This window comes from Semicossyphus pulcher, unplaced genomic scaffold (assembly GCF_022749685.1).
Source record: "Semicossyphus pulcher isolate SPU_LCO1_2020_fin unplaced genomic scaffold, fSemPul1.0.p SCAF_12, whole genome shotgun sequence".
Classification (NCBI taxonomy): Eukaryota; Metazoa; Chordata; class Actinopteri; order Labriformes; family Labridae; genus Semicossyphus; species Semicossyphus pulcher.
Window position 1 is genome coordinate 26,095,581 of NW_027211626.1, and position 21,277 is coordinate 26,116,857.

Genomic DNA, 21,277 nt, shown 5'->3' on the forward strand with positions numbered 1-21,277 from the left:
GTACAGGGCAGATGGCAGACAGTGTGTATGGCGTCGTGTGGGTGAGCGGTTTGCTGATGTCAACGTTGTGAATCGAGTGGCCCATGGTGGCGGTGGGGTTATGGTATGGGCAGGCGTATGTTATGGACAACGAACAAAGGTGCATTTTATTGATGGCATTTTGAATGCACAGAGATACCGTGACCAGATCCTGAGGCCCATTGTTGTGCCATTCATCCACGACCATCACCTCATGTTGCAGCATGATAATGCACGGCCCCATGTTGCAAGGACCTGTACACAATTCCTGGAAGCTGAAAACATCCCAGTTCTTGCATGGCCAGCATACTCACCGGACATGTCACCCATTGAGCATGTTTGGGATGCTCTGGATCGGCGTATACGACAGCGTGTTCCAGTTCCTGCCAATATCCAGCAGCTTCGCAGCCATTGAAGAGGAGTGGACCAACATTCCACAGGCCACAATCAACAACCTGATCATCGCAATAATCACGCTGTCTAATCAGCATCTTGATATGCCACACCTGTGAGGTGGATGGATTATCTCGGCAAAGGAGAAGTGCTCACTAACACAGATTTAGACAAATGTGTGAACAATATTTGAGAGAAATAGGCCTTTTGTGTACATAGAAAAAGTCTTAGATCTTTGAGTTCAGCTCGTGAAAAATGGGAGCAAAAACAAAAGTGTTGCGTTTATATTTTTGTTCAGTGTATGTGATGTTGCTACTGGAGATGTGAGGTTTGACTTTTTTTACTAACTCGAGTCACCTGAGTCAGTTACCCAGAGCCTGAATCCCCCACCGACCCAAGCGTCCAAAGAGCATGCTCACTAGAGACTTCTGTCTTCCGGTTTAGCACCCCGCTAACATTAACTTTAATCCTGCAGCTCTTCTAGACCTTCTGAAGTTTTTGGACCTATTTGATCAATTTCTGATAGTAAAGCGAGTCATTTCACTGGTTGGTGAGGCTCATTGTTCCATGATTGTGTGCAGGAAAAGTGCTTTTTGTGCCCTGTTGGACCAGGAAGTTGTAATTACACGGTTTGACCACTATGTTATATTGACGAAAGCTCGGCACCAATGGCTTGAAGCTCAACCGGTTTCAGAGCTGCCAACTTAAGTTGACAGCTGAGTATCAAATTATCCATTGAGTCACTGACTCGCAAGTCATAACTGTTTTACCAGTGAGGTCCACATGCTCCCAATCCCCACTGATTCACAGATGACTGATTCGTGCGGTGGGGGCTCCGTGACGTGTTGGGAGAGAGGGTACTGAGTGAGTGATTCAGTGAGTGATTCGTGTAACTCGAGTCAGATCTTTAGCTCAGGGCAGGGAGCGAGCTCTGTGCGCCGGACTGTGGGAGGGAGTACTGAGTTGAAACAAGTGCCAAAGAGGGCGAGGCTTACATGGTGGTCTCGCCTCAGATTGGCAGTTTGCAGTGGCTAGTAGGGGAAAAACCTGACCAACAATCGTAAACAGATAAACCCGTCTCACTTTGTGTTGACACAGACAGACTTCACGTGGACATTTGTGCTGACGAAGGCGGTAACATCTTTTCATGAAAGTTGCAAAGACCCTCTAAACTAAATGAAAAGTGTGAACAGCGGAGGGAACCTTTTAGGCTGTGCCCGAGTTGTTTCTCACTTCAATGTGTGTGTATTAAATATCAAATTTATTATGAAAATAGAAAAGTGTGTAATTCCCCAAGCTGTCTGTTTGCAGTCTTTGTTTTTAAAGAGGAGACAATGCCAGCTGCTCTGATCACAAAAACAAATATAACTGTCATAACTAATTTGAACGGAGAGCCGGCCAATAAAGACGAGACAAAATGCAAAACCTGCCCTAGAGAGGCTTCATGTGGTCGTCGGTGTTACCTGTTACTTTTTGAATTTGAGGGCTCACCTAGCTACCTGTCACCCAGCTGTCAACACGACTGAGTACCAACTCACCGAGCTCAGGCTCATCAGGGACAGCTCAGGCTGGTTCCAGCGGACAGTTTGGGTAAACAAGTAGTTAAACTTGTTTAAAACTGTATCATCTGTGTCTTTTAAAGCAGCAATATGTGCAATAATGGCCTTACAATAAAGATGATATACATTATTTCACTAGAATCAGAATAAATTATTAAATGAAAAAACAATTTTTATGCATTATTATTTTTTATTCTGCACACTGTGACACTGCACCAGCCGCAGGGGTTTTCCTGACTGTGACAGCCTCGAGTCGAGCACTGTAGTGAATAAATGATAGAATCTCATGACATGTAAACTGTACTTCACCTGAGGCATGAGAAGTCAGACTGAGTGAGAAGAGGCTTCAGGTAGTCGTCCATCTCTTGTACGATTTCACTGAAGTGAGGTGTCAACGTTTGGTCTGCTGCAGTTTTCTGTATGAGAACAAGAAAGAAGAAAGAATTGGTTTCAGATGTTGTGTTGCACTTTTTATCAGCCACTGTTGCTTTGACGTGAAACTCAGCTGTCCCATGCCTCCTTATTGAGCGAGAGGAGACATAAGATGGTAATAAAAGCAGCTGAGGAACTTATTTATGAGGCTCGTATTGGATAATGTAAATAGAGTGATAGAAGACATACAGAGGGGAAACCCTGATGCTCCTCAGAAACCTGCAGCCCGCCCTCAGCAGCGTCCCAACTCTGCCAGCAGGCCTCCTTGAAGAGGGCTCGTCTCGTCCCCTGACCAAAGGCACGAGTCCGCTCCCTCAGAGCCCGCAGAGCCCGCGGGCAGACAGAAACTTTGGCCACACTGGAGCATGTCAGCGTACCTGCAACACAACAGAATTGACACACAATCAGACATGCATACTCACAGACACACACAGGCCTGTAATTGGTCCCTGTGAGCACCTCATCCCCCTCCTCCTCTCTAAGATCTCCTGCTCTCTTCTTCTTTTTCATCCTGTTTTTTCCTCACAGACGTTGTCCTAATTCTCCAGCAAGAGGTCTAGATTCCTTTCTTTCCACAATACCTACAGCTTCTCATGTCAGACTAGTCCCAGGAAAGGTCATGTGAGCAGGTGATGCAGTATGTTAATGCCCTGGGATGACTTGTGAAAGCGTATGTTCTCTGCCAGGTCAGCAGCGATCTCTTCTTGTGTTCATTAAAAATGAACTTGTCATCTGACTTGCAGATAAATGTTACAATTGAATACTAAATTAATTTCAAATGCTGACCTAATGCTACATGCAGCACCATATGGCATGCAAAAGAAATAATAAGTATAATATATATAAATGATGTAAACCTCTCATGCTAGTCTTTGTGTTGTGAGCATTAGTTTCAAAAATGTACCAAACCTGCACCTTGAGTAGTCTTTCCCTTCTGACTCAGAGTTTCAGTCATCTCATAGAAGGCTGCATAAAGTTCTGACCTGAAAACAAAACAGAAAAAAACACTCTTTTACCTCTTATATTTAGACAGCATGCACTGCTACATATGTATATGTAAAAAACTTTAAACTTAGAGTGACTGCAGTTCTCCATTTAAAGTGCATATACAGCAATATGAAACCATCAGCCCTCTAGTGGCAGCTGTGCCACACTACAGGTCCCTTCTGCTCCAGATATGACTGTAGTCTTAACCTAAGGTGATTTGTGTGTCCTGCAGTCATTAACTCGTGTACCAGAGTCATGACAGATGCAAAAAACGACAGAAACGGTCAAAACAGTGATTACCCGTCCTCAGAGTGCTGAAGCAGCAGGATCTTCAGGTTTGGTGGGAGCTCTGCGAGGATGTTCAGGTGGCTGGGATTGATGGAGAGGTGGCTGAAGGTCTGGAAAGCAGAAAGCTATTTCAAGATGACATATTAAACAGTAAATTATACAAACTTAAAATGCACTTGAAATGCTTTTTATTATCTAAATTAAATCATTTGAGTTTGCTTGTTCTCCCTGTGCATGCTCCCTCCAGCTTCCTCCACAGTCCAAAGACTCGTTAGGTTCATTGGTGACTCTAAATTGCCCGTAGGTGTGTGACCGTGAAAGGTTGACTGTCTCTCTGTGTCAGCCCTGTGATTGACAGGTGATCAGTCCAGGATGTAACCCTGCATCTTGCCAAGTGACAGCTGGGATAGGCTCCAGCCCCCCAGTGACCTCAAACAGGATAAGCGGTATAGATAATGGATGGATGGATGGATGGATGGAAAGGTAGAAGGCTGGTCTTAAAAGTTTGATTTCAGATCATGAAAAACAAAAGAAAGATACTAACTGTGCATATAAGCCGTGCAACAAAATAAGTCCCAACTGAAGTTACAACCAAACTTAAATCCTTTTTGTAAAGGACCAGCAACTGCAAAGCATCAAATGAAAAACAATAAGAAATTTTGTTTTCATAACTTTAAAGACTAAAACTCCAAAGAAGCGATTCAACAAGACGAGGTCATGGATTTAAAACAGCCGTAATTTGTGAGATGATTTCATGGAAAATATGAATTGTTTCTGTTAATAGGAGTTAAATTAAACTATAATCACCATCATGTAATATCAGATAACAAGTGACTCCACTTATGTCAACCATCAGGCAAATATAAATTGTATTTCTACTGGCAATAAGAACACATTAAAATGTTTCTGTGATGGACTCTTTAGTGGGACATAAAAACTTTTGTGAAGAGGAGGCATGTGCAGCTCCAACACTCTGTGTGAGTCTGTAAACCTGCATTACATTCAGAGCAAAGGCCATAACAGCACAAACATACTGTCCCCCATCAAGGGAATTCAGCGAGCTCGGTGTGACAGCATCCATAAATCATGAGTGGGGGGGTTCGGTGACCCAGTACCTTGGAGAGGCTGTTCAGGGAGTCCTCCACTCCCTTCAGCATGCTGCTGGGCCTCTCCTCCTGAGAGAGGAGCAGTTTCCTGTGAAGGCTGAGCAGAGCAGAGAGCTGGGACTCTCTGGTGCCAGAGAGAGCAGAACTTAGGACGTCAGCCGACGCAGCAACAGTGCAGCAGCTCTGGGAATAAAACACAAGATGGATGAAGCAGCTGTTGGTAAAAGCAGGAATTACTGTAGGTGATGATATCCTGAAGAAAAGCCATTAGGAAAACAGAGATGATGATGTGTGGATGCAGATGGAAGCGGTTGTGTTGAACATAGAGCCACCTGAATGCAGTCGGTCAGTGTTTCATACACCCAAGGTGGATCTTTCGACAATGTACACGTGCAGAAATTCCGATGCACAATACCTGAAACAGGGCAAGGTATTGACCTGCCACTGCAGGGCTGGACTGGCCGTGACACTCCAACATGTTGAAAGAGGCACCAGCCAGGATGGAGGCAGGCAGCTTGTGTTGGAGACACAGAGTGACGGCCTCGGTCAGGGCCTGACTGGCCTGTGCCAACAGCTGCTGAGCGCTGCCCCTCCTCCGCTGTTAAAAAGACATCACAGACTCAAATACACATGATGCAGGCTGATTAATATCCTTCTACACTACATTACAGTACACATACAGCCTGTTACACTGCCTATATAAAGAACAACAATGTAAAACAATGTGCATTAAGTCACTATTATGTTAAGATATATTTAATAGTCACCTGTAAATCATTGCAAATATATACTTGATATAACTTCTGTCTACACATAGGAAAGGCTCATATTTTAAAAATCTATCTTAATGCAATGCAAGTAAACTCCCGCAGGAGGAAAGGAAACACATTTATTGTGTTTACTTTTTGCCTGATGAAGCTCAAGCAAATACATTAATTTTCTGCAAGTAAGTCAGTGTGCGGGAGTTTGCTTGCATTTCTGATGGATTTCTTCCTCTCCTACGCACCTGTCCTATGAAACAGATTTGTAAAGTATCTACTAATAATCTATCTTAAAAAATGACTCATGTGTTGAGGCCCTGCTATGCATTAACTTCAGGCGTAGCATCCTGTGTTGGGGCACATTCTAGTAAAGCCTCCTCAGGTTGCCTTTGGAGGATGCAGTATGTGAGCCCAGTCACCGGGGTCCAAAACTTTCTATGCAGGACAGGGCCCCTTGACAGTGCAGTTGACCCTGTCTTGTAGCACCTGAAGATGTACCTGCTTTTTTGGTACTTCCTCGGATGCAGCAACAGGCGGTGGAGAACCTGCAGGTAAAGCAGCCTGCTTTTGAGCATCCTCAGGTTGCCTTTTGAGGATGCAATAAGTGGGCACCGTCTCTGGTGTCCAAAGCTTTTTGGGCTGTACAGGGTCCACTGTCTGTTTAGTAGCCTAATAAAGCTGCTGTGCTTCAGCAGCTGCGCACTTGGGGGGGGGGGGGGGGGGGGGGGATTTGACATGGTGCTGTCCAAAGCATTTCCTCTTTGACAGGGACTAAAATAAAAATAAGTCTGCTTAATCCCAATTAGATTTTCCCCCAGAGGGAAACAGTACAGGGGTGGTGGGGTCCAAAGCTTTTTATGTTGGACAGGACCCCTTGTTGGCTCTGTAGACCCACAAGCCTGCTGCGGAGCACATGACGGTGTACTGGCCTTTTGCGATACATCCTCAGATGTAATGGCATGCTTCGAAGAATATATTAGTGCATCTGCCAGCTCTGGAGCACATTTGGGTAAAGAAGCTTAATGTGAAGCATCCTCCAGTTGCCTTTTGAGGATGCGATAAGTGGGCACAGTCTCTTATGCTGGTCAGGGCTCCTGGTCTGTTTTGTAGCCTCATTAGCCGGTTGAGTCGTACCTGAAGGTGAACATGCTTTCTGTGGTACACCCGGCTCTGCAGCAGTCTGCAGAGGAGCATCTTCACGTTGCCTTTTGAGGATGTGGTATTTGGAGTGTCAGACTGTTTAACCTGTGGCTCCCCTTTCTCTGCCTGGCCTGCCTGGCTCTGTTTCTGACGGTTTGGGGTCACAGATCATCGGCAGACAGGATTTTCCTGAGCCGACATGGCTGCGTCATTCTGCCTTCACAGATTGGAAGCGTAGATGACTGAAGGCTCCTCTGTTGGCTCGAAGGTTTTCCTAGTTTGTTTTTGCCTTTTTTCACTTTGTTAGTCATCTACTATTAAATGCTTTGGTTTTACATTTGTAGGGGAGATATTTCAAATTCTGATATTTAAAATAAGTCACTTTGTCTTGAAGCAGTAGCTTTATTTCCCCCGATGACAAAGGCACATAAATGAGCTGATCAAAGCTGCCTGTGGAGGCTTTTATCTCATTTTGATAAGATTCAAATGGCATCTAGATAGTGGGAGTAACACATTTTGTATTCTCAGTCAAAACTCAACCTGAAAATTGATTATTACTTAATACTCTAAGATGTTGCCACATAAAATATACATCATGCTGCAGAAGGTTTGACGTGGACAGTACATCTCTAATCTGAGAACCATGCAGACGCACAGATTTTCCTCGGGGAGATTTTAGGTGTGAGGTGAACTTCAGTTAAAAGACCTGAGATTAGAGATGAGTCAGAAGTGATGAGGTCACTTGTCAGGAGGTATGTACCTGCAGCTCAGCACTCCTGGCAGGGGTCATCCTCAGCTCTCTTCTGCTTGGTTCGCTGTCCCTCTCTCCCTCTGAATCCCCCTCCTCCTCCTCCTCCACAGAAGCAGCTTTAGAGTCTGACGAGGCTCCTGTCTGCACAAAGTTGGTTCAAGATCACAGAAAAAAAGATTGTGATTATTTTAAATTCCCTTAATGACCGCAAACTATGAAGACGTAAGTAGACATCGAGGTCTCTAATCCTAATAAGCTTTTCACCCTGTGTTGCAACTTTTCCAGGAAAGTCAAACCCTGTAAGATTTATAAAATCCATCATTAAGTTACAATTTGTTCAAAGTATAAGTGATTTCTTTGTGGTATTTCTGAGGGCATAAACAGGCTGGTGTAGATTTACTTCAGCAAAGAACAAATGCATTGTTACAGTTTTCAGTTTGACTGAAGGCTTTAAACTGTCAGAATGCAGCAGTGAGTCTGAAACAGGCCAGAACACATAAACATCACAGCATGATGCCTGAGCAGGTATGAGATGTTTATTCTGAATCAGTCTGGTCTGAAACAACCATTACGACCAGCAGCACACAGTGATCATGTTGAGCTACCAGGAGAAATGTGAAAGTCAGTTTGTGTTTCATACGTAGACTCAAGGAACCACCTGAGTGATCACAGCTCCACGCAGGAACAGACAGATTTCAAATGATTTCCATCACCCTTGTACTTTACTTTGAGCCTTTGTACGAATTTAATTTCCCCCAATAGGGGATCAATAAAGTTGACCTCATGTTATTGTATTTCATTAGCAACAGTCTGCACAAGCTATTTACAGTTACACATTTTGAAACACTGTAAACTCTTAGTTTCATGAATCAAAAATCTGAATGGTGAGTGGAGGACAGTCTGAAGAAGACGTACAGCAAGTTTAGTGACAAATGTGCAAAACATCTGGGAGGTTTGATACGTTTTACATTTGAGAAAACGGAGTGATCGGCCTCATATCTCCTACCAACTCGCAGCATCCTAACTTTTCTCTTCATTGGGACACTTTTAAATATTTGTTGTAGCGCCACCATCAGGACTATTACCCCAAAATACATTTGAGGGAGTTTGGGATGGGACTGGACCTCTGTGCAAAGGTTGGTTTATTTTCATGTATGGGACGGTAGATCAGAGAAGAAGAAGAAAAAGTTGGCAAAAACAAGAGGGAACCAGCAGCAGCAGAGCTAAATAAGATAACTGAGTGAAGATGTCACATGCTGCCAGTACTGAGACAGAACATCTACAGATATCAGATATCTGAGCAGCTCTCGGATGAGTCAATGAGTCAAGCTTCAAACAACGGATGCAACATAATAAGATGTGTTTTCATTAGTTCTCTCCAGCTTTGTTCCAGGTATGAAATCAAACAGAAAGTTTTATAATAATGTTTATGTTTATAATAAAGTTTGGTGTTTGCTATCAAGTTGATCAGTTATGTTTCAAACTTATTAAAAGGTAGATGCATCAGCAGTGTGTCTTGATTTTATAGGAAGATGTTTTCTATCAAAGATTTTTGTCGTGATCTTCGCCACGTGTTTCGATTGAAAAGATTAAGAGCAAAAAGACATTTTTCCAAGGAATTCTGTTCTCATGTTTCAAATGTATGAAGCTGGTGAAGTAAATATTTGTTCTTCTAAGTTTTTGTTCTGCTTCTACTTCCTATTAGAAATGTACCAGAAGTGTATAATCCAGAACTATGTTTATATTTCTGAAAGAGCATCTGTGCTGCGTACCTGTTTGTGTCCGTCCCACAGAGCACACAGATAAAGAGGATCCTCCTGCACAGCCAGCAGTCTGAGGTACTTTCCCATCAGACTCAGGCAGCGGGCTCTGGACTCCATGTTGTTTGGGGACTGAGACCGGACTGCAGCCAGCTGGCCCAGAGCCACCTGCCCCACGGTGCAGCCAATACTGGACCACTCCTGGAGCAGACACGAGAAGTGAAGTTCAAATGAGGAGAGGGTTCACAAGTGATTTACTCACAGGCACAATCATGTGACAAACAAATACTGAAACACGAGGAAATGCTGTTCAGATGCAGCTTTGTGAGAGGGGAAGGACATTAGTTTAAAATGATCTAAACAAACACTGATCCTGGAGCTGAGAGAGACAGAGAGTGAAGAGTGAGTCAGAGATATTGCTCAGGTTTCACAACACTTGTGCTCAAAGTTTAAAGCCCCTCTCAGCCTTATAATATTAAATAAGCAATTTAAAATTTCTATTTGATGGACTCACAGACATCTTATGATATTTTACAAACATGTGTTGACTGAAGACACAAAGGAGGAAACTCTTCTGTAGAGTCACTTAGATGTGACTGGAGTTATGGGAGTCTTCTTGGGACATTTCTGGATGCTGAAGTGTATTTCTTTATTGTTAGGAACAGTAGATGTTGTATTATATTCTGTAGACGAGCTCTATTTTCTTCATCATTACTTTAGAGAAGAGTCGAGTTGCCGTATGCTAACCTATGAACCTGGGCAGCTTATCCATCACCTTATGAACCCAACTTGTTTTACCTGTCTCCTAAACTCAGAACTCTCATGAGAAGTCCTACAAAAGTATTTGAAATGAAGGTAAAACGCTCCCTGGACAGGTTAAAGCTGTGTTTACATGGGCTCAGGCTGATGGCAAATTGAAAATCATTGTGGTGGACAAAAGCAGGATGGTTACAGACAGAAACTAGTTTTAAATCAAGGCTGCTGTGAACGCCAGCTTTCAGACAGTTTTTTCTACATACTGCAGCAGGCTTCGGAGAGCTGGCCAATCAGAAGGGGCGGGGTCTCTTAAAGGGACAGAGCTGACTGAGTCGTGTCAGGCAGAGGCTGTATGAGGGCCTGCACAGAGCACCAGTGTGAGAAACATGTACTCCACAGGTATCACAGAGTGAAATGTGAAGCTTGAAATGACCATAAAAAAAACACAGGTGATCTGGACATGAAGAAGCTAATAATCTTCTGGCAATAACACACCTTGGAAAAGTAAATAAACAATCTATAATGAGAGTCAAATTAAATAAAAAATTAGGATGACATGATGCAATTTAAATTTTATTCCACATTTCTCATCAGCAAATTATATGTGGTGGATGTAAAGATAAATCAATGACAGTGTTAACCTTTTAAATAAGATACTAAACCCTCATAAAAAAAAAAAAAAGTGATTTAATTCCTATCAAGAACACAACACAACTTCTTACGCTCATTAGTGCTTTAAGGTGAGTAGATCATTACTGTTCGGAATAAGTCTCTCATATGGTTGTGCACGTGTCTCACCTGTTCTAAAGAGTCAGGCTCAGGTGTGCAGCGTGTAAACTCCTCCAGTGCGATCTCAGCCGAGGTCTTCTTCTCCCGGGCCAGAGCTCGGTGTTTCTCCTCAGCACACTGCTCCTCCAGCAAAACCAGACTAAACTCTGTCAGATCCAGCCGCAGGCGCTGCAGCCTCCGCACGGCTGCCAGAGACAGTCCAGGACTCTGGTAACGACCAAAACAATATGTTAATTTAATCAAACAGGGAGAAGAGAAGACACACAAATTAATTATACACACTAAAAATATACAAACTTAAGTTTAAAAGATAAAGAAACAGTGATTACTATTCAAATAATAATTGGAAACAGTCATTCTTAAGTGGTGGGTTACAGTTTGATGAGTTAGACCAACTAAGGTGAGACAGGTGAACAGTTATTTTGGGAGACGGAAGTGAGAAACTTGGGCAATCATGTGAAATGACTAAAAGACAGAAGTGAATATGGAGTAAAGACATAATGATATATAAATGAGCGTGATTCCAGCTGCTGCCTCTTGTTTCATTTCAGGTTGGATGACAGAGCTTTGCAGGGCAGCAGCACCCTCTGCTGAACACTCTGCTACCAAACATCCACAGAGGATTCAATGAAAAAGTCAGTAGAAGAAGAAGAATGTGCAGCAGCTGGGAGAGTTGTTCAATCAATCTTTCTTTCATGATTCCATCAACATGTAAATCAAAGCTGCAGCCGGTGTGACACCAGAGTAAACCCTCTGATAACCTCGTCTGTATGGGAGCGTCGATGCAGCCTGATGAAATATGATTGTGACAGCCATCTGCTGTTTACAAGAAGCAGTAATGGAGGCTTTATCTGTTTGTGTCAGAGCATTATGAAACTGTGCACAACAGAAAACAACAGCAGAAACACACACACACACACACAGAAATATTTATTTTATTATCTGTGTGCTGACCATCAAAGAAAGATCGTCTGTAAATGTTTATTTACTTCTTGCTGCTGCTGGATCACATGGCTGTATTCTCCATTGCGTAATGGACACTGGGCAGTGTATTGATATCTGTGGGCATGATTGTTGGTGCGTCAGGTAGTTATGTTTGAGGATTGTAACACATTTACATCTTAGTTGCGTGTGTGTGAGTGTGTGTCTGTTTCTGCGTGTATTAGAGAAAGATCAGAATGTGCGTGTGAGATGGAGAGCTTGGTGTCTCAGTAGTTTTTCGCCCGTGTGGCTGGAGCAGGAATCTCCCTGAGGTGAAGCAGGTGTGTGTGGAGGCAGCGGTGAGCTTGTCCACATCTTCCTGCACTTCTCAGCAGATCGTTAACAACTATAAAGCAGCCTCATGATTTAAAAAGACAAGGGAAACAAAAGCTTTCTGTCTCACAGTCCTCTGTCCGATAAACGTTATTTCACTGTATCTGCAAAAACACTGCCTTTACCTTATGAGTAGAAGCGCTGCTGTGCGTCCCCGTGTGAGTGACCAGAGACTCACATTGTGCTGCAGCGCTTTGTGCCAGGTGTACAATAGGGCCTGAAATGTCTCCCAAGGTTCCCAAAAGCAGATGAATTTTAAAGGAACGCTTGTATTTACCTCCTCCTGTGAGGGGAGCAGCCTCTGAGCGTTCAGCACCACATGTTCCTGCTCTGCAACAGAGAGCTGCATTTGGGAGAGAGCATCGAGCAGGAAGCGCTGACGGTCCTCTGGAGAGCAAGTGTTGTTGGCCAGGATTCTGTGGAGCAATAATGTTGAGGGAGTGAGAGAACATAGCTGTCACAATACAACTGGATCATTCAAGAACAATTTAGTACTATTCAGGTCTGGTCTGATTCCTGAAGGACTAACCTCAGAGCGTGTGCAGACTCTACATGTGCCTCTGCTGCCTGCTGTCTGTAGCTGAGATTAGTGAAAACACTGGCACACTCTCTGAATGTATCACAGGCAGCCATTAGCCTCTGGACAGTCTTGGTGCAAAGACTTTCTCCAGGTTCACCACCACCAAGGGCACGGACACACTCAATGGCACCTCTGGAACACAAGACAACAGATCCAATTAGATTATCAGGATTACTCGAATGCCTGCTGATGTCAAAGGTTTTTGAAGTGTGTCGGGTTGAAAATGTATAAAATCATATTTAAAGGATGTTTCATAGTTACATGCTGGATGTAGGTCTCATTTGTTAAAGCTAATGCTTTTGACAGTTGATTTTTGTTTACATGCAGGTTAAAGTCAAATCATGATACAATAATGGAAAATTCTGCTATTTTTTATTCTTGGTCTTGATGACTAATAGGTACAAAAAAATGGTTGTAATGTCTGCAATGTACAACAGAGTATTAGGGCCACATTAAGGGAAAAAAAATCTCTAAGATTTCGAGAAAAAAGTAATAATATTACGAGAATAAAGTCATAATATTCATTTTTTTATTACTTTATTCTCGTAATATCACAACTTTATTCTCAAAAAATAACGACTTTATTCTCGTTATTATGACTTTCTTCTCTTTTGACTTTTTTCCTCGTAAAATTTTCTCTAATGTGGCCCTAATACTCGGTCATAGCACTGCGATCCTTGGGTGGGAAATGTGACCGATCAAAGTGCGTCCACTAAAAGTTCTTGTTGTTTCCACTGACAGGCTCAGATTGTTATTCTACGTGTGTGACGACATTACAGAAAGGATCCCTACAGAGATAGACCAGAGATAGATCTGAGTCTGTCAGTTAGTGGACGCACTTTCATCAGGAGCATTTGCCCCTAAGAATTATGTTGCAGACATTACAGCCTGTGTCATGGCTGTTGGCTGAAGCTACCTACTGGAGCAATTCCAAAACTTTTTGCGCCTATTCGTCATTTAGACTCCAATTATGTAAAATAGGGTCCTTGTTTAAAATAAACAGGAATCACCCTTTAAAATATGTATGAAAATCAACCACAGAAGTTTTGTGTTACCTCATCTGTAATGAAGTGATGAAGAATGTGAGCTCTTGGACTCTGTTTATCCGCTGCTCCAGAACCAGCTTCAGAGCTCCACAGCCTTCTTTAATAATCTGATCAACCTGAGAAAGAAGAAAAGGCATGATGGGAAAATTATTCCCTACAAAAATAGTTTTACAGTAGAGGGAGGATAGAAGGTGATGATTGTATACCTTGATGTGTGCATCCTCGTCTCTGTGGCCGACTACAGCTCTGACCTTAGTGAGGGTGAGCTGGTACCAGAACTCCTCATCCCCGCCCAGCTCTGTGGCTTTGTCCAGCAGGATCAGAGCCTGGGCAAAGTTCTGCTCTTCACAAGCCAGAACAGACAGACTGAGAAGACTTCTTGCTACTGCTCGCTGGTCTCCGAGCTCCTGAACAGAAAGAGTTTAAAAAATGGAGATACTATGATTGTGTTTAATATTAGGGGAGCTGTTGAAGTAAATCAATGTAATTGGAATGCAAAAAGAGACAAATCCTGTGATCAATACAGATAATTCTGATTTGATTTTACTATCAGTTTGACAGTGTGATCTTCTTATCCTTCAACTCACCATGGACACAAAGTGGGCCTCAGCCATCAGCTGTCTGGCTGGTTGAAAGAGCCCCATGCTGAGGCACACCTCAGCTTTGTCCAGCCAAATGTCCTGGACACACATAAAAATATAACTTGCATAATGTCATGGCTGATCAGTGTATATCTGAAATATCAATCGCATATAGGAAATACATTTTGCAGGTCAACCAGGGCTGGGCCTGGACCCCTTGGACCTGTGAAGACATCTAATATTATACATGTGCAACAAAAGAAAATCCTTCCTCATGATCTGAGTCACAGTGTTAAAGTTTTGGGGTTGATTAATTTAGATGTTAATTAATAGATTATGGAGAAGGATGCTATAACCATTAATAATTAGCATTAAACCATCTTAATCGTTTCAAATAGGTGAGTTTAAAGTGAACATTAATTCCAGTGACTAATTCGCCTCATATATTAATGTTCCATCCCTCAGTGTTACATTATTAAATAACAGCACACAGTAAATCCACTTCCCCAATAAAAGTCTCCGGTGGGTGCTTGCCAATCATCCTCTCAGATGTAATGATATCATCAGAGTAAAGTTATTAATTTTAATGCTCATTTCTTTAACTCATAACCCCCCGTGAATGTGGAGCCTGTGATGAAACATTTAAAACATGGATTTTGTGAGAAGCCGGCTGACCTGATTGTCGTCTTTGTGAAGGCCTCTCCTCTCCTGTGGAAAAGCAATCTGTCTGCGACAGCTGCAATCACAAAGATCGTTATCACAGGACATTAAAGCAAAATGTGCAAACATGAAATCTTTATAAGCGAGCCGACGTACTCCATCTGCTCCTGCTCAGGCATTCTGCTCAGACTCAGGAGCTGCGGGTGATATGCCGAATGTGCCTCTAAACCCAGCAGACAACACGTCCGCACAATTCTAATACAAGAAAGACAAAAACATCATCTTAATGCTTGAACTCAGTTTGGGCAGTTTGTTAGATAATAACAGACAGTATAGTTTCCCTTTATTTCACTGTTTCTTTGATTATGTTTTACCTGAGTCGGTAGAGATCGGAGAGGCTCCTCATGTCCAAAAGGTCATGAGCAATGGTCTCAGCAAGATGCATTATGGGTAACGTCAGGTGGTCAAGGGAGAGTGAGTGAAGCTCTTTCTCCAGCAGGTTGAGATAAAACAGGCTTTGGGTCTGCAGCCAAACAAACACAAATCAGACATTTGTACCAAAAGAATTCTTCATACATCAGTCATATCCAGCATTAGTATAGGACAGAGCTCATGATGCCGACTGTGCTGGATTTCCAGCCACATTGTTGCATACCATTCTGGTGGTAGATCGATAAATGAAATATAACATATTTAATTCATAATACTGAGGTTTCAAACTCTTCCAACATTTAATTTGGCCCACACACATTAATAAATGCACTTCCTCTAGACAAACATATGGCAAATTCTTAGTGTGACATTAATACCAGATACATTCCCTGCTATGTTGAAAATAGACTGCAGACGGTTCTGACACTGGAAGGTACTGTGTGTGGCCTTGCCTGCTTTGTTATACTGTATGTATTGATACAGTGGGGGTTCCTGTTGGTTCTGAAGATCTGCCGGGCCTGCTCAGGACAGACAAAGCGAGCCCAGTCTTGTGGGGTGGAAGGAAGCTCCTGATCCAGGACGACAGGTTTGGGTCTCTCTTCTGCAGGAGGAGGCTGCCCAAACACATCACACAATGCACAAAGTAACACAATCAATTTAAAATAATACATGTCAATAATACTTTTACTGCCCCAAGTAAATTATACTGTAAATCAATAATGCAGTCAGATCATGTCATGCAGTATCAAAGTAGTACTGTCTGGTAACTTGAAACTTAGTAGCTTATTTTTCATTACAAGACGCTCTTCAAAAGCATTATTTCTTTAAATCTTACAGATAGAAAGGGTGAACAAAGGCTGACAGCTGTTGACAGGTACGTCCAGTAACTTGTTCTGTCCTTTAGTAAAGTACATTTTAAACTGTTCAGTGTTTTGTTTTTGATACTGCCCCCTCTGGGTTATTTATTAGCATTAGCTTTGGAGGAGTGCATTTCCCTCAGAACCAGTGAAGTGTGGTGGAGGTCAGACTGCCTCTTCTTCTCCTGCTGCAATTACCTTACTACATTGTTGCCTTGGACACTTTTTCGTGAGTACGATGTTTTTTTTTGTTTGTTTTTTTAAAGACTATTTTTTTGGCCTTTGGCATTATTTATAGGACAGCTGAAGATAGACGGGAAATGTTGGGAGTCGAACCTGTGATCAGTGAGTCGAGGACTGCAGCCTCTGTACATGGGGCACCCGCTCTACCGACAGAGCCAACCAGCACCCCTGAGTACTATGTTTTTGGCTCCTTTGATGTGTGATTCTTGGGGTTTGGAATTTTAAGAGTAGTCAGTGGGTAGCTGGCAGAGCTGTAAGCTAGCATCACGACTCAGCACTTTGACTGATGCAGATTTGTGGCCTTTGTGCCTTATTGTTTGAAGTTGTTATTTATTAATTACGTATGCAATTTTTGCTTTGCTGCAGTTTTACAAGTGAATTCCTCAATAAATATCAAGAAAAGTTTCGCCTTGTGCTTATTGGAGGACTTACAACTGTAAGCTAACCTTGCTTCCCATCTTATAGTTTTTATGGCTTGTTTTTATTTGACAAGCATGCGTTTATGATGTGCTACTTTGTGTGTAGCTTTGTATTTTAGGTGGGTTCTTTCTTGTGTAACTTTGTTGAAGTCCCCTGAAGTCCTTCCATCATAGAAGGATAATAACTTGTTGTGTAGCAGTTGTGTACTCTCTCTTGCGTTGTGTGATGAACAAGGAATAAACATTCACTGAAGGCTCCAACACTCCGTTTATTCGGACAACAGAAACATATTAAATCTCTCACGGCCACCTTTGTGGGCTCCAAAAAATCCAAATTGAAATAATTTAGCTAACTGTGGGTAAGTGAGCTACACAACGGAGATTGATGATGAAGCTACAATTTAGCTAGCAAAGCATAATAATGTGATGAGCTGAAAATTACAGCAAATAAATATCATCACAAAAGCGTTTGACATTGAATTTGGAGATTCTCTTGGACAAAAAGCACTTTAACCCAGAAGATGAACACATTTAAATGTACTTTAGCAGAGCTTCTTATATATCAAAACAACATGGGGCGCATCCCTTATGTCTGCAGGGGCCCCAGCAGAGGGTGGGTCACAATTTGTTTATAAAGATTTGTTTAGCTCTGACGCCTGTGCCATTGAATACATTTAATTGCCCACTGATTTTCCAATATAATTGCGAATATGACAATATTACGGATATTGATATGAGTCTTACTTATTCAGTTTAATTCTGAGGGACAATGGATTTTAAAAACATTCACGTAAATATGCCTAGGAGATTAGAAGAATAGCCATGATGTTAAGCATAGCAGTTACATGCATGGGCAGCTTTAAAGCATGTAGAGCCTGTAAACAGCTTCTGTTTGGATATCTTAAATTAGGCCTTATGAATGTATCATTTTCTTCTGAAGACATGTGAGACATGCTGATATTATTCAGGTTTTAGAAGCAGTCTTTGGACTTCTTATAAAGCACATTCAGAAAATGAGTCTTAGTTGGATTTTTACTGCAGTTTGTGACACACGGCCTCTTGCCTGAGTCAGCTCTGTGCTATAAACAAACAAAACAGCCAACAGTTTGCAGGGACGGGGTTTATCACAGTATGTACAGCTGCATGTAAGGGGGGATATTAGTGGATTATTCACTCTTATTAGCCATGTTACAGCTGGGTAGGAATATTGAGTTTTTCAGATTGGAGCTGGGATAACTCGTGCATGCAGACATAGTAATTTTAACATTTATTTAAGACTAACAATTCTGTTGTTTCTCTGACTCCGGCTGTCCAGCTGCACACTACCAGTAAGCTGTTTTGTCTTAAGCTTATTTTTCCTTTGGATGTTCACAAATATGGAGTGAAGAAATACTGAGAGGATGGATGATCTGCTTTTTGATTCAGGTGAAGCTAAACCTGAATTCCAATGTCATATTCATAATTAAAATCTTCACATTCCTGTTACTGTATGTTACATGCTTCACTAGAAACAGAATGATTTACTGAAATCGAGCTACACGACTTACATCTTTCACTTTTTTGCCTTTGCTCTTGTCTTTGCCTTTCTTGGATCCAGCAGAGGGAGGAGGCTGGGACGGCTGAGTCTTTGCCGTCTCGCTGGAAATCTCACGACACACTCTCATAGACACCTGAACAGCATATTAGGATGCATGTAACATCTGAGACAAAATTTGCATTTGCAAGAGTAACAAAGTTGAGTGACAGGACAGTGCTGGGGTAAAGATGCTGTACCTGCCACATTTGAAGTACAAAGGTGTAGGCTCTGAGCAGGTTAAGCTGGTGATCAGGTGAAGTCTTGTCTGCCATGACAGCGAGCAAAGTGTGTGCTCGTAGCAGGCTGTCAAGGCGTTGCACCTCCTTCAGATCTGACAAACTGTGTGTAAATAACGAGCCCCGGTCTCCAACTGGGGACTCGCTTTTCACTGACTCGTCCCCTGGAGGAAAGATAGACAATTACTGTGACAAAGAATTTAACAGGAAACAAGGCAGATATGTAGAATTATCTGTAGGTATAATTAAATAGCTTCTTTACTTTTAACAATTAGAAATAAAGCCTATAATAACGACACACATCTTAATTAGTTAATTATCTTGTATTTGTGGGTTCAGTTGGTCTCTCAGGGAGTATTTAATGGGCTTCTCTCGGCAGTCTTTTAAATGGTGTTGTGTTATTCTCAGTTGGTACCCACATGGGAACTTTGTCAGGTCAGTTCTTTTTACTCTGAACAATATTTTCTGGCTTTAATGTCTACACATGCTAACAAGTGAAAAGAAAGTAAAAACATTGAATCTCATTGCTGATGCAACTATTACAAAGCTGTTACATGGCCCTTTTCTAGATCAGACGCACAGATGTGGTTCCACTGAGACTAACACAAAGTAAAACCCATAATAAAAAGCACACAGGCTCATGTTTTCATGTGCAAACACACACAAGAAGTGAAGCCATGAGGCACAGGAACTCTGAGATATCACTGTTCATAAGTACCTTGAAGGGAATTCTCTAAATCTTACCTTTTCCTCTAGATTTTACAGTGTCCAGAAGCATATTTAACAACTATTTATGCACACAACTGTGTCATGACACATGAACAAGCTGTGTTAGTGAGTTCACCTGCTCCTTGCTCACCCTTCCTCTGCAGAAGGATGTCTACGGCCCACTGGACATGGAGTTGGGCGTCAGCTTTAGGGAAGTTGTGACAGTACAGCCACTCACCAAACTCCAGCAGGAGGCCAACTTTCTGCCACCATGTCTCTGCACTCTGTTCACAAATAGCATTACAAACACACAAAAAACATTAAAACATGTACAATAATCAACAGGAAGTAGGGCCTGGAGCTTGGGCTGAAGCCACATTATTGGCTGGTGTTAGAGATGTCATTCATTCTGACTTTCACCATCAGGGTTCCTACAGATTTTATATTTACAAATCTAGGGGGGAATTCACTAAGAGTGAATTGTGGCCGCTGATAGCTCCATAAATTGCGCATCATTTGCCCCCGCTATCTGCTCCGTCTCAAAGTCTGATTCACAAAGCAAACTGAACTGATGATATTCAAGCACAAACACGCCCATAAAGTTTCACAGAGCCGTGCAGTTTGCTCTTGTTTTGTGTCTGATTGTGAAGAGGAGCTGTCTGCACCTCCACTCACTGCTGCGCGGTGCCGCGCTCCCAGGCTGAGCTCCACACTGACGGAGCTCAACTCCATTCACAGATCAATAATGAGCAGGGGGAGGAGGGGGCAGCTCTTTAAACAGGTTACTGTAAAGTCCAGACTTGACAGGTGTTTACTAGTTTAACCGTCTGTAACGCAGCTTATTCTTTAACAGAGCGCGCAGCAGTAGCTCGTCCAGATAATAATCCCTGTCATGTGTAATGGCTCAAGACCGTCTGCCCGTGTCTGTGCTCGTGTTGAGCCTCGCACAGCCCATGACTGATTGATCCATCGATTATAATCATAATAATGACAATATATTATTAACAGATTGTTTTTACAGACAAATACATTTTTTGATCACACAAAAGGTGAAATTGTCATCCTGATCAGAGTAAACTCAGAGCGTGACAGCCCTTATAACACTGCTCTGCAGTTCCCACCAGCTCTCTGCAGATGGTAATATTTTCACTGTACCTGCGCGATGCTGTTAGCGCTGGTGTTAGTGAATTAGGTGCTTTTAGCCACGAGGCTCATTTGCACAGAAAGGGGCCAAATTTGCCCCGAATGAAACATTATAATTCTACCTTGTGGTCTTGTTCATTCACTGTGTCGGTGGAGGAGTCAATAACCGAGAGATGAAGCATGCTGTCATCACACAGAAAGACATGCTGTTTACTTTCTAATGACTAAATCACTGCATGACTGATCATTGTTCAGACAAGCTTAAATGTTGTTTAATAATTCCAACATATTGCAGCATGTTTTTTAATTTGGTAGCAGATGTCTGGGTTTGTTTCAGTTATTAGGCACCTGGAGAATAGTAAAGACATAGAGGCAGCTCTGTGTAGGAGGGTGTGTTCAGTTATAGCCTCTGCTTTGTGTCTCTAGCACAGTGAGTACTGTTATGGCTGCGGCAGCTGGCTGCTCCAAACACCATGAAAAACTCCCACATATAAAAACAGAGTATGAGTAACAATCTGTAAACACAAATATTTTCCCATACTTATCCAGAGCTGAAGTTATATTTAAAAAAAAATATTATTTTCTATTCTTCATGGAAACCACTGGCTTACGAAGAACCCTGTAAACTTAATCTCGCCCCATCAGAGAGGCTGCCCTCTTTTTTCCTGGATGTTGTAAGGTGGACTTGGTAAGTTAGTTGTAATTGCACTCTTGCTCCACATGATGGTGCCAGAGACTTTTC

At 42.3% G+C, this 21,277-nt stretch overlaps 1 protein-coding gene across 1 annotated transcript in view; it reads right to left on the reverse strand.

Annotated features, from left to right (window-relative positions):
* Positions 1 to 21,277, reverse strand: part of LOC138588869 (cilia- and flagella-associated protein 46) — an 81,478-nt gene that overhangs the window by 15,559 nt on the left and 44,642 nt on the right. Inside the window, exons 28-49 of the mRNA XM_069659115.1 lie at positions 19,529 to 19,676; positions 18,646 to 18,848; positions 18,420 to 18,542; positions 15,806 to 15,967; positions 15,296 to 15,444; positions 15,078 to 15,176; positions 14,937 to 14,997; positions 14,268 to 14,360; positions 13,887 to 14,087; positions 13,690 to 13,796; positions 12,584 to 12,766; positions 12,332 to 12,470; positions 10,750 to 10,947; positions 9,208 to 9,396; positions 7,445 to 7,576; positions 6,679 to 6,831; positions 5,199 to 5,381; positions 4,793 to 4,966; positions 3,690 to 3,787; positions 3,312 to 3,385; positions 2,592 to 2,779; positions 2,280 to 2,386 (exon numbers count right to left, since the gene is read on the reverse strand). Of these exons, the coding sequence (XP_069515216.1) occupies positions 2,280 to 2,386; positions 2,592 to 2,779; positions 3,312 to 3,385; positions 3,690 to 3,787; positions 4,793 to 4,966; positions 5,199 to 5,381; positions 6,679 to 6,831; positions 7,445 to 7,576; positions 9,208 to 9,396; positions 10,750 to 10,947; positions 12,332 to 12,470; positions 12,584 to 12,766; positions 13,690 to 13,796; positions 13,887 to 14,087; positions 14,268 to 14,360; positions 14,937 to 14,997; positions 15,078 to 15,176; positions 15,296 to 15,444; positions 15,806 to 15,967; positions 18,420 to 18,542; positions 18,646 to 18,848; positions 19,529 to 19,676 (3,164 nt within the window). The remainder of the gene's footprint in view (positions 1 to 2,279; positions 2,387 to 2,591; positions 2,780 to 3,311; positions 3,386 to 3,689; positions 3,788 to 4,792; positions 4,967 to 5,198; positions 5,382 to 6,678; positions 6,832 to 7,444; positions 7,577 to 9,207; positions 9,397 to 10,749; positions 10,948 to 12,331; positions 12,471 to 12,583; positions 12,767 to 13,689; positions 13,797 to 13,886; positions 14,088 to 14,267; positions 14,361 to 14,936; positions 14,998 to 15,077; positions 15,177 to 15,295; positions 15,445 to 15,805; positions 15,968 to 18,419; positions 18,543 to 18,645; positions 18,849 to 19,528; positions 19,677 to 21,277) is intronic.